The sequence below is a fragment of the Charadrius vociferus genome, unplaced genomic scaffold (genome assembly GCF_000708025.1).
Source record: "Charadrius vociferus isolate BGI_N301 unplaced genomic scaffold, ASM70802v2 scaffold41, whole genome shotgun sequence".
Classification (NCBI taxonomy): Eukaryota; Metazoa; Chordata; class Aves; order Charadriiformes; family Charadriidae; genus Charadrius; species Charadrius vociferus.
The window spans coordinates 1,611,527-1,623,711 of record NW_009647013.1 but is presented as its reverse complement, the minus strand read 5'-3'; the positions used below and the strand labels follow the sequence as shown (position 1 = coordinate 1,623,711).

General features: G+C 55.1%; 2 protein-coding genes across 2 annotated transcripts in view; one reads left to right on the top strand and one right to left on the bottom strand.

Moving 5' to 3' along the window:
• Positions 1-7,028, top strand: part of ESCO2 (establishment of sister chromatid cohesion N-acetyltransferase 2) — a 19,861-nt gene extending 12,833 nt beyond the window's left edge. Inside the window, exons 4-9 of the mRNA XM_009895472.1 lie at positions 620-749; positions 2,269-2,400; positions 2,725-2,814; positions 3,993-4,136; positions 4,614-4,795; positions 6,890-7,028. Of these exons, the coding sequence (XP_009893774.1) occupies positions 620-749; positions 2,269-2,400; positions 2,725-2,814; positions 3,993-4,136; positions 4,614-4,795; positions 6,890-7,028 (817 nt within the window). The remainder of the gene's footprint in view (positions 1-619; positions 750-2,268; positions 2,401-2,724; positions 2,815-3,992; positions 4,137-4,613; positions 4,796-6,889) is intronic.
• Positions 7,029-8,175: 1,147 nt separating this feature from the next.
• Positions 8,176-12,185, bottom strand: part of PBK (PDZ binding kinase) — an 18,566-nt gene continuing 14,556 nt past the window's right edge. The window contains exons 6-7 of the mRNA XM_009895471.1: positions 10,908-11,084; positions 8,176-8,381 (exon numbers count right to left, since the gene is read on the bottom strand). Of these exons, the coding sequence (XP_009893773.1) occupies positions 8,176-8,381; positions 10,908-11,084 (383 nt within the window). The remainder of the gene's footprint in view (positions 8,382-10,907; positions 11,085-12,185) is intronic.

Sequence of the window (12,185 nt, the reverse complement as noted above, 5' to 3'; positions counted from 1 at the left end):
GAGCTTCTGGTCAATCAGCCCCCCCAGGGCCTTCTCCTCAGGGCTGCTCTCCAGCCATTCCCTGCCCAGCCTGGAGTTGTGCTTTAGGGGAGACTTTGAGTTTTTTGGATCCCAGTTAGAGTCAGGTGCAAGATTGCCGGAGCGGAGCAGCTTGCTGCCGAAAACTCTGAGCCTGCGCAGGAGCGTTGCGGATGTCTGGGCGCACGTAAGCAGCGGGTTGAGGAGGGAGCCGCTGGGCTTGGACACCGATTTTTTCACCCGCAGTCTCCATACTTCACGGACCTGGCGCTCTGCTTCTCCCTTCGTTGTGTTCCCCTTTGACTGTTCAACGAGCTGCTCAATTTCCAATATCCTGGGAATGAGATGGCTGGGGAAGCGGGAAAGGGGCTTAATCAAGAGTTATTTAACTTCTGGTGGAATTGTGGCTCTTCCTCGAGACCATCTCCTTCCCTCCCTCCCCCGGAGGAGCTGACACCACAGCAGTCACGAGCTTTGCTGTACCTGGATTCATTTTGGGTGTTCTGCCATAGGAGTCACCACCCGGCCCTGGTACCCGACATATAACGTTGACTTTTGTCTGCGGTGTCTAATTTTCATCTCTCTGAAATTGGTTTTTCAGGACGCAGGCTGCGCCGGATGAACTGACTTCGGCGTTTGGGTCCAACCCACCTGCGAAAACATCTCACACCTCGCAGAAAAGCAAGAAGGCGAAAGAGCTCTGCAAGCGCTCCGGAGATCAGATGATCATTGTAAGGTTCCCCCTCGGGGCGCGCTGGGGCCGTGGGCTGGAAACAAGAAATACCGTGTCTTCAGGCGAACCGATAAGTAGATTTCCTTACGGCTAAACCTCAAACGAACCGCGCTGCCACGACCGTAACGAGGTGGTGATTAACGCATTTAGCACTAGACGAGGACGTGGTAGTAGTAGCTGGGAAATACATTGTTATGGTTTCCCTGGGACTAACGCTTTATTACATTTTAGAATTCAAAAGAGATTTATGGAACATAATACTAAAAAAAAAAAAAACCACCCCAAAAAAAACCACCCAAAGGGAAACTTGGCCAAGCCTGTATCCATGCTATAGGAGTGCATTTGGCTGGATCCTTTTCCCTTCCCGTGGTTTCCTGGCTCGCTCTACGAGCGGCGTCAGCGCAGCACCGCAACCACAGCGGCAAACGTCAGCCGGGGCAGCACCGGGAGCAGGAACGTGCCACCGAGAGCTGAGCCCGAACGGAGCTGACTCCGGTAACGAGCGGGTGCCCTTTCTGTAGCTTCACCTCCGCTGTCGCCCTTCAGTGCGGAGTACTGATTTTGGAGCCGGGAGGAGACCAGAGAGCGTTACTGAGGCTCTCGTGTCATGTAGCCATCGTGTGTACGGGTTTCCAGAAAATACGCCCTCAGCGATGAGTAGTTTTTTTTAGTAAACCATTTGTTCTCACTTGGTGACATGCAGACGTTTCCAAGCCCGTTTCCTGAGGGAGCGGCGCTTCTGTGATCGTTCTCGTCTGCCGATCTGCCCTTTTTAACGCCTTTTGAGTCGTTTGGATGATTTCTGTCAAATTGGAGACCTCACAGATACAGATTCTTTTTGAGTGTTTTGAAAGCCGGTCCCCGTGGAAGGGAGAAACCCGGGTGAGCGCCTGCGCTGAGAGGAAGGCGGCTGGCTGGCGAGCCACGAGCTCCAGCCCTGCCCGCCACGGCTCGGCTGGGTGTCCGGCTGCCGGCCCCACGAGGGACAGACCGTGGGTGCTGTGACACACGGGGAAAGCCCAAACCGGGACGCGGGGAAGGGAAAGCAGCCAGTGCAGGGAAATAAGATGAGTCCTTAACAAACTAGGCTCCACTTAAACATCAATCTGCTGTTCGCTCGCACAACTGGTGTTTGATTCCTTCTCTTCCCTTCCCCGTGTGCTGAGAGAGATAAAACTGAGGTTATTTTTAGGTGACTGATGAAAGGACAATAGAGTTTTCCTTTGCTTTTTGGTTTTTTTTTGTGATGCTCTTGTTTCCTCAGTGAGGATGTTGCTTATCTGTTCTGAGGTTCATTCCAAGTGATGCATTTCTTGTGTTCCCTGGATAATTTAGTGCTCTGTAGTTCCGAATATTCTGCAAATAAGCAAAAGCTTGTCCTCTTCACAAATTCAGGTGAAAACAAATACTTGAATCTTTTGATTATTGTTACTAGGACCAATTCTCAACCTCATTCCTTAAACCGAAGGTGGTTTTGAACAGCTTCGGGGCACTTAACCGGCTTTGTTTCTCACTAGGATGCCGGTCAGAAGCATTTTGGTGCCGTAGTTTGCAAGTCGTGCGGCATGATCTACACGGCGGCTAGCCCGGAGGATGAAGCCCAGCACATCCAGCACCACGAGAGGTTCCTGGAGGGACTCCGATACGTGGTAAGGCGACGGCTGCGCCGGCAGCTCGGCTGAAGAGGATGAGGGGAAGCGGTGGGGGATATCCAGGTACGCAGGCGAGACAGCCGCAGGCAAACGTTTGTCATCCAGAGGGGAGGTTAAAGTGTAAGTTAAGCAGTTCCAGCAACTGTCTGCCCTCATCAGTTTGATGAATGTGACTTTATTCCTGAAAGCTGAAGTAGTTCAGATTACAGCTTCAGCTGCCAGAATCTTCGCTGAATCACTTCCTCTCCCTTGCTAGACCGCTAACTTGTTGTTTGTTTGGGTTTGTTGTTGGTTTTTTTTTTTTTTCTCCCTCTGTGGCAGGGTTGGAAGAAAGAACGGGTTGTGGCAGAGTTCTGGGATGGGAAAATTGTATTGATTCTTCCAAATGACCCAAAATATGCCGTCAAGAAGGTACATGTTTATTTATTTTGGGGGTTGTATTGGAGATTAGCTTTCTGCTGGCTCAGCTCCCGGCACTCCCTCGGTGTGTGACCGTACATCGCTTCCCAGTGCGTGGGAGAGCCGAGCGGGGTTGCGGCAGCAGCGCGGGTCGCTGCGGACACCCGCCCTGACCCATCCTAACCCTGCTCCCTGCCCTGACCCTCTTCATCTTACCTGACCGACACAGCCCCATCCTTTCCGTCCCAAGGAGTGGAGTGAGAGGCAGTTGTGCTCTGCGAGAGGTGTAGAGGGATGAAGCCACGAATGAGAGCCAGTTCTTCAGTGTTCTCTTCACAGTTAGAGCCTATACTGGCACCAGTATAGGTTAGGGGTGGACCTGCTGGGAAGTAGCTCTGAGGAGAAGGATTTGGGGGTCCCGTTAGACAGTAAATTATCCATGAGGCAGCAATGTGCCCTGGTGGCCAAAAAGGCCAATGGCATCCTGGGCTGCATAGGGAAGAGTGTGACCAGTAGGTTGAGGGAGGTCATTCTCCCCCTCTACTCGGCACTGGTGAGGCCACAACTGGAATACTGTGTCCAGTTTTGGGCTCCCCAGTTCAAGAGGGACAGGGAACTGCTGGAGCGAGTCCAGCGAAGGGCAACCAAGATGACTGAGGGATTGGAGCATCTCCCGTGTGAGGAGAGGCTGAGAGCGCTGGGACTCTTTAGCCTGGAGAGGAGAAGGCTGAGGGGAGACCTTATTATGGCATACACGTATCTAAAGGGGGGGTTGGAGGAGGATGGAGCCAGACTCTTCTCGGTGGTTCCCAGGGACAGGACGAGGGGCGATGGGCACAAGTTGGAAGAGAGGAAGTTCCGTTCCAACAGACGGAAACCCTTCTTTAGGGTTGGGGTGACAGAGCAGTGGCACAGGCTGCCCAGGGAGGGGGTGGAGTCCCCTTCTCTGGAGGTTTTCAAGACCCGCCTGGATGCAGTCCTGAGGGATGTGCTCTGGGCAGTCCTGCTTTAGCAGGGGAGTGGGGCTGGGTGGTCTCGAGAGGTCCCTTCCAACTCGGAACATTCTGTGATTCTGATCTTGTGTAAGCAGAGGATGATTTGAGGGACTGAGTCCCCTCGCTGACAGCTCTCACGCCAAAGAACGTGCGTGTTGGTTCCTAACGCACCTCTCTCCGGTTTTGTTTTCTTAGGCAGAAGACGTGCGAGAAATCGTAGATAACGAACTGGGATTTAAGCAAGTTTCTCTGAGCTGCCCGGCCAAGACTAAAATCTACTTGTTTGTGTCCACCGAGAAGATGATTGTTGGGTGCTTAGTGGCTGAATCAATCAAACGGGTGTGTGTTATTAATTGTGTGGGGAGGGGGTGAAACTGCAGGCTAATAACGGGGGCTGTTTGTGTAAGCCTGTGCAGGGGAAATCCTGGCTTAGGGCATGAGGAGGGGAAAATAAAAATAGGGAAATGAAAAAACAGAAAAACCCCCACCTAAATAAAAGTAAGGAAATGAAAAGACAGAAACCCTCCACCCAAATAAAAGTAGGGAAATGAAAAAACAAACAAAAAACCACCCCCAAAAACAACAGAGAAAAAGAAATTAAGGAAAAACTCGGGCTTTTGTCACGGTGTAGCGTGGCTGACGGGAGTTAGTTGAGTTTGCCGGGCTGATCCTGCCCTGAGCCCCGGGTTTGGGTGCTGGTTTCTGTGGTGGGCTGCCTTGTAAGAGAGCAGAGGGCAAGGTGGGGAGGGCGGGGAGGCCTGAGGCTCTGCGTCCCGTGGGGAAGGAAGGGTTTGACGCCTCTGCTCGTCCCTGCAGGCTTTCCGGGTGCTGTCTGAGCCGGGAGCCGTGCTGTCGCCTGGCCAGGACGCCCTGCAGCAGCAGCGGGCTTGGCGCTGCTCCACGGAGCCGGAACCCGCCGTCTGCGGCATCAGCAGGATCTGGGTGTTCGGCCCCAGGCGCGGGAAGGGCATCGCCCGGCGCATGGTGGACGTGGTCAGGTAGGGAACGATGAGAGGACAGCCGGGATCCCAGCTGGGGTTTGTCCTTGGGGAGGGGGGAAATGATGGTTGTAGCCACAAGTGTTTAGAAGGAACTTATGGAAAGGGATAAATTTGTATCAAGCAGAGCGTGGCCAGCAGGGCGAGGGAGGTCATCCTCCCCCTCTGCTCTGCCCTGGGGAGGCCACATCTGGAGCGCTGTGTCCAGTTCGGGGCTCCCCGGGTCAAGAAGGACAGGGAACTGCTGGAGAGGGTCCAGCAAAGGGCTACGGAGATGCTGAGGGGAGTGGAGCATCTCTCTGCTGAGGAAAGGCTGAGGGACGTGGGGCTGTTCAGTCTGGAGAAGAGAAGACTGAGGGGGATCTCATCAACGCTGATCAATCCTTCAAGGGAGGTGCCGGGGGATGGGGACAGTCTGTTTCCAGTGGTGCCCAGTGACAGGACAAGAGGGAACGGGCACAAAGGTGACCATGGGCAGTTCCATCTCCACCTGAGGAGGGCCTTCTCTGCTGTGAGGGCGGCAGAGCAGTGGCAGAGGCTGCCCAGAGAGGTGGGGGAGTCTCCCCCTCTGGAGCCATCCCAAACCCGCCTGGACGCCGTCCTGTGCCACTGCTGGAGGTGCCCCTGCTCTGGCGGGGGGTGGGATGGGGGAGCTCCAGAGGGCCCTTCCGACCCCCACCAGTCTGGGAGTCTGTATCATTAAGCAAGTCTGAAATCCCCACTTCATAGGGGAAGGATATCAAGTGGACAGATATTCTATATATATCTAACATTTAAGTAATATTTTAATTTAAAATCTGACACAAGTGTGGCCCAAGCTGTTGGCTGCTGTGTATAACTGGAACACAGAGCTACAGACTGGATTTTCCAAGAGAAACCGTGCTTGTTGGGGAAAGAATATTGTTTTGGGTTTTTTTTTTTTAATGGACAAGTTGATGGGCCCAAACACTTGGTTTTTCCCAGGCGGAAAATTCCGAGCATGAAAAGCTTGGACCAAACTGGGAGGAAGACTTAAAAATTTCCCCTCGTCTGTTATATGAGGGGGAGCGTGGCCGTTCGTGAACCCGTAGTAGCACATGTCTTCTTTGGGTCATATCTGCTCGCCATACGTATACCAATTGCAGACATACAAAGAATATGAGTAGAAGGGGGAATGGCTTTGAACTGAAAGAGGGGAGATTTAGAGTAGATAGAAGGAAGAATTTATTTACGCTGAGGGTGGTGATCCCCTGGGGCAGGTTGCCCCGAGAAGCTGTGGCTGCCCCATCCCTGGAGGTGTTCAAGGCCAGGTTGGACGGGGCTTGGAGCAACCTGGGCTGGGGGGAGGTGGCCCTGCCCGGGGCAGGGGGTGGAACTAGATGGTCTTTAATGGTCCCTTCCAACCCAAACCATTCTGTGATTCTATATGTGTATATTTTTATATATTTCTAATCACGCATCACTGTATCTGGAGCTCAGTATTCTGAAAATTCCCCAACCGGTGTTCTGTCTCCGGTTCCTCCTGTGGTTAACGTTTGATGTGCCCGTAGATGTGCCGCCTCCGTGCCGCCTTCCAGACCTGCATGCCGTGTGAGCCAGCTGGAGCTGGGGGACCTGTGGGTGCCCACGAGAGTCCTGGCACTGTTAGGGTTGGAAGGGACCTCTGGAGATCATCTAGTCCAACCCCCCCACCAGAGCAGGGGCACCTACAACAGGTTGCACAGGACGGCGTCCAGGCGGGTTTGGAATGTCTCCAGAGTGGGAGACTCCACCACCTCTCTGGGCAGCCTGTGCCAGTGCTCCACTACCCTCAAAGTAAAGAAGTTCCTCCTCATGTTAAGAGGGAAATTCCTATGGTCAAGCTTTTGCCCATTACCCCTCGTCCTAATTATCCTTTTTGCTAATTTTAAAATGCCGCCTTCTCCCTGGGTACACCGGAATCCGAGAGGGCAAACTGGCATCTCCAAGCAATCCTCTCTGGTTTGAAAGCCCAAGCGACAGAAGAAGTAACAGCAGCGTGGCCGAGGCGGGCTGAGGGGGGAGGGGAACGCCGCCGCCGCCGCTGAAAGCGGCCGGTTGGCTGCAGCGCCCCGATAACTCCGCTCTCTCTTTCAGGAGCACCTTCATGTACGGCTGCTACCTGAGCACCGACGACATCGCCTTCTCCGACCCGACGCCGGACGGCAAGCTGTTCGCCACGAAATACTGCCAAACCCCTCGCTTCCTCGTTTACAATTTTATTTATAGCAACTGATTGGACTCCATTATTGGCAAGTTGAGGTTTGTTGAAAGCGTCTGAAGTGATTTGATGTTTTAGATTAACACTCGAGCGTTGTTAGCCGGCTAAACGCTGTTCTCCTGCTGAGCGCTAGCGCTTCCTCCCGCCGTGAGCGAGCCGGCGGGGAGAGCGTGTCACTTTGTGTACAGAGTTGTGTCGTATTTTCATGTATGTTGTGGAACCTTGCTTGGATTTCAGGTAGGTTTGTGTCTTCTGAAACTAAATTTTATCGCAAGTAACTTAATTTCTTTAAAAGGTTTAATTAATATAAAGATGGCCGTTTTCTCCCTGATGGGCGGGTATGTCACTCGGAGCTCTCCCCCCCTGTGTGCGCTGTAAACGGTGGGGAGTCGCTAAACTCGCGCAACGAGCAGTTGCCAAATTTATGCACAGAGTATGAGATGCCTTAAAACGACTGCGGCGCGGCAGGATTTCCCCGCCGTGGTTGAGGCCTGGAGCCCTGACGGTGTTGTGCTGCCGGGGAAGCTGTCACGGGGGGGGACGGGACCGCCTGCTCAATAAAAAGTGTGAAACGCTGCTGCTCGAGCTCGTTTCTGTGCGCACAAGCGATGGAACGCTTCCCAAAGCTCTCCGAATGTGAGAAGGTAGCAGCGGCTGCGTGGTGGTGGGGGGAACAGGACAAGGATGTGTTGCAATCTCTTTGTCTCCAGCCAGCTATGGGCAGGAATTTCCCCCAACCACCGGGGTTTTCTTTAATAAGTGCTCAAGAGACTGTTGTTTATTTTTTTTTTCTTGATCCTATAGTGTTTTACCGTGGTATGATTCTGCGTCACAGCCTGGAAACCTTTTCCTTGAGACACGCAGCCACTCCCTAGGAGGGGAAAAAAGCACCACTTTCACACTGAGATGAAAAAAAAACCAAAAAAAAATATTTATTTTTAACATCTTGGTCCCCAAAACTGTTGTTAATTCAACACAAAGAGAGAGGGAAGGGAAGCTTTAACACGACCACTAAAAGGACAACTATTGCAAAGAGCAGGTAGCTTATTTAAGACTTAGGTACAGGGCAGGAGGGGATTGCTGCTCTCGAAACGATGGAGAACAATCTCCTTAAACCGGGGGTTAGTGCTTAACGAGTTGAGGTTCTGGTTTTAAGATGCTTTTACTCCTGGGCCAGACTTGCCTCCAAAGCTTCCACGATGCACGCGGCCGAGGGACGCTTCTTGGGGTCCTCGCTGGTGCAGACAGAGAAGAGGTCGATCATGTGCTGGTAGGAAGAATCCAGTTCCTCCATGTTGAGGGCTGGGCGGGTTCCCAGGGCTGCGTAATAAGCTTCCTCGTCAAAGCAGTCTTCGTCGAAAGACTCATCTGAAACGGAGAAAAGGTGGTGGGAAGGGAGTTGGAAACTGCTCTTCTCCCTTCCAGCATGGGGCTTTGCTTCCTGGCTGACCCTCATCCATCATGGAATGGTTTGGGTTGGAAGGGACCTTGAAGATCATCTTGTCCACCCCGCTGCCCTGGGCAGGGACAACTCCCACCAGCCCAGGTTGCTCCAAGCCCCGTCCAACCTGGCCTTGAACACCTCCAGGGATGGGGCAGCCACAGCTTCTCGGGGCAACCTGCCCCAGGGGATCACCACCCGCACAGGAAAGGATTTATCCCTCAGATCTCGTCTAAATCTCCCCTCTTCTAGCATCAAACCATTCCCCCTCGTCCCACGGCTCCCCTCCCTGACCCAGAGTCCCCCCCAGCTCTCCTGGAGCCCCTTTAGGCACTGGAAGGGGCTCTGAGCTCTCCCCTTTTTGGCCTTCTCTTCTCCAGGCTGAACCCCCCCAACTCTCCCAGCCTGTCCTCCCAGCAGAGGGGCTCCAGCCCTTGCAGCATCTTTGTGGCCTCCTTTGGACGTGCTCCAGCAGGTCCATGTCCTTCTGCTGGTGGGACCCCCCGAGCTGGAGGCAGCACTGCAGGGGGGTCTCCCCAGAGCAGAGCGCAGCAGAGGGGCACAATCCCCCCTCGCCCTGCTGGCCACGCTGCTGGGGATGCAGCCCGGGGTGCCGGGGGCTCGCTGGGCTCCAGCGCACGTTGCCGCCTCATGTCCCACTTTTTGTCCACCAGTGCCCCCACGTCCTGCCTTGCAAGGGTGTGGTGGGACATGACCTTCACGTCAGCTTTGCTATTCCTTTGTTAGCACTAATTCCTGCCTGGGCTACATCATTACTTTGACTTAAATTGCTTATTTTGAAGCTGTATCTAACCCCGTTCTCCCAGCAGAATAACTCTGAGTCACCCCTGCCGAGTTGGCCGGGAAGAAGCTCTGCAGCCAAGAGAAACCGAGAGCAGGAGAGTGAAGAAAAATCCCCCCCCAGCTGCCTGGAGACCGAGGTAGAAAACACAAACCAGCCCGCGGGTTGGTGCCAGCGTGCAGGCGGGAGCAAGAGTTTTCCCTGCCCAGTCCGGAGGATTTATATCGCTTTATATCGCACCAGGGCACAGATCTGCCCGCAGGCAGCTCGAGCATCCCCTGCCCCATCCCATCCACTCCCCCCGCCTCGTCTGCTCAGTGTAACTCCAAACGAGGGGTGGCCAAGAAGGCCAACAGCATCCTGGGCTGTGTCAAGAAGAGTGTGGCCAGCAGGACTGGGGCAGTGATGGTCCCCCTGTACTGGGCACTGGTGAGGTCCCACCTCCAGTGCTGTGTTCAGTTTTGGGCCCCTCATGACATGACATTGAGGTGTTGGAGCGTGTCCAGAGATGGGCAACGGAGCTGTGAGGGGTCTGGAGGACACATCTGGTGAGGGGTGGCCGAGGGCCCTGGGGGTGCTCAGCCTGGAGAAGAGGAGGCTGAGGGGAGACCTTCTCGCTCTCTACAGCGCCCTGAAAGGAGGGGGCAGCGAGGGGGGGCGGTCTCTGCTCCCCAGGAACAGGCGATGGGACGAGAGGGAACGGCCTCAGGTTGCACCAGGGGAGGGTTAGGGTGGAGATGAGGAGAAATGTCCTCACCCGAAGGGTTGTCCAGCACTGGCACAGGCTGCCCAGGGCAGGGCTGGAGTCGCCATCCCTGGGGGTGTTTAACAGAGGGGCAGCCGTGGTGCTGAGGGACACGGGTTAGTGGTGGGCTGGACAGTGCCAGGTTGATGGTTGGACTTGATGACCTTAAAGGCTCCATCCCGGGAGGTGTTCAACAGAGGGGCAGACGTGCTGAGGGACGTGGTTAGCGGTGGGCTGGGCAGTGTTGGGTTAAGAGTTTACTGTGCACCATTTCGAGCACAATCTCATTTCAAGCTTTTCTGGCCACATCGTTCCGGTGGTATCTCAGCAGCATCCACCACGCAGCTACCGCCTGGCAGATGGCTCCTACGCTGCCCCGACAGCAAAGGAGGTGGGACGGAGCCGGAGGACGTCCGAGCGCACCGCGGGGCGCTCGGGGGAGCAGCAGTCAGGCTCGGGGACATCTTTGAAGCCTACCGAACCGCGCTGACGAGCGGCAGAATTTCCAGGAGCTCTTTCCAGCCGGTGGAGAAGCAGCTGGAGCGCTCACAAAGAGCGCTGGGTCGCAATGATTAGTTACCATCGTTTATCAACTTCTCCTTTGGAGTTAAAAAGCTAAATGAAGCTGAAAGCGATGCACAAACACCGACCACCGCCGCCAAGCGCCCGCCGCTGAGCGGCTTCGGCGTGGTGCTGAGCACCTCGGTGCTGTAGCGAACTCCCCGGTGATGTCCCTGTGCGGAGAGGCAGCAGGCGCAGAGTGACACTGGAAAGCCCTTCGGATGGCACCCAAGGGACACCCAGCTTTTTGGGGGTACCGACACGCTGGAAAAAATCAACCCTATTAAAAGAAGAAAGGATTTCTAGGAGCAGAAGTTCCTCACCGGGCAAAGTACAGAGACAAACCTTCGTCATCGAGGTCATCGTCCAGGTTGAGGTGGGGCACGGAGAGGGTCATCATTTCCCAGAGCGTCAACCCGAAAGCGAAGATGTCGGCCTTGTCGGTGATGACGCCGTCATCCTGCAGAGCCTCCTTGGGCTTCCAGGGCTCGGTGCCCACATAGCACATCTCCGGGTCGCTCACTGGAAAGGAAGAACGCGGCTGGGGTGGCTGCTGGGACCCGCAGACACAGCAAGACACCGTCTGTACCTCAACCCTGCTGTAAGGCGCCCTGCGATGAAGAAGGGAGAAATCACCTGCGTTTTACTCAGGCGTTTCCCTTCCTCAGCTCGTTTGGCCCCCGAGGAGGCAGGACCGGGGTGACAGCACCCACGGGGCACTTTCTCCTTCCCCGGACGACACCAGGGGGACAAAGCCAACCTGACCCCGGTGCTCACCACGCTCCGTCAGCCTCCACCGCCTGGTGCCTCCTGCCGGCACACAGTCCTGGTTTCTTTGCTCCAGCCCAAACCCAAGTTCTCACCACTTTGTTGAATTTAATGCCTCCTTCGTCTTAATGACCTTTGGGAGAGCTGAGGCCATCGGCTCTCAGCCTGACGAAGGCAACACCGGCTCTGACTCCATCCCTTATATCCCTCTCCCAATTAGAGGCACCGCTCCCAAGAGGAGGATGCCACATGTCCCCCCGCTCTCCTTCGCAAATCCCTGAGCTCTCAGCAAATCTCAGCTGTTTGAGAAACGCTTCTCTTGCGGGGGCTGATCACCAAAGCCCGGCCTGTAACGAGAGGCAAATGCCAAAATCCCTCAACGCTTCGATACTGGGACCAGTGCTGTTCAACATCTTGACAGTAGACAGTGGGATGGAGTGCACCCTCAGCGAGTTTGCCCATGACACCAAGCTGTGTGGTGACGTGGACACGCTGGAGGGGAGGGATGGGATGCCATCCAGAGGGACCTGGACAGGCTGGAGAGGTGGGCCCATGTCAACCTCATGCAGTTCAACAAGGCCAAGTGCAGGTCCTACAGCTGGGTCGGGGTGATCCCAAGCTCAACTCCAGGCTGGGCGGGGAATGGCTGGAGAGCAGCCCTGAGGAGAAGGCCCTGGGGGGGCTGATTGACCAGAAGCTCAGCATGAGCCGGCAACGTGCGATCGCAGCCCAGAAGGCCAACCGGATCCTGGGCTGCATCAGAAGAAGTGTGGCCAGCAGGGCGAGGGAGGGGGTTCTGCCCCTCTACTCCACTCTGGGGAGACCCCACCTGGAGTACTGCGTCCAGCTCTGGAG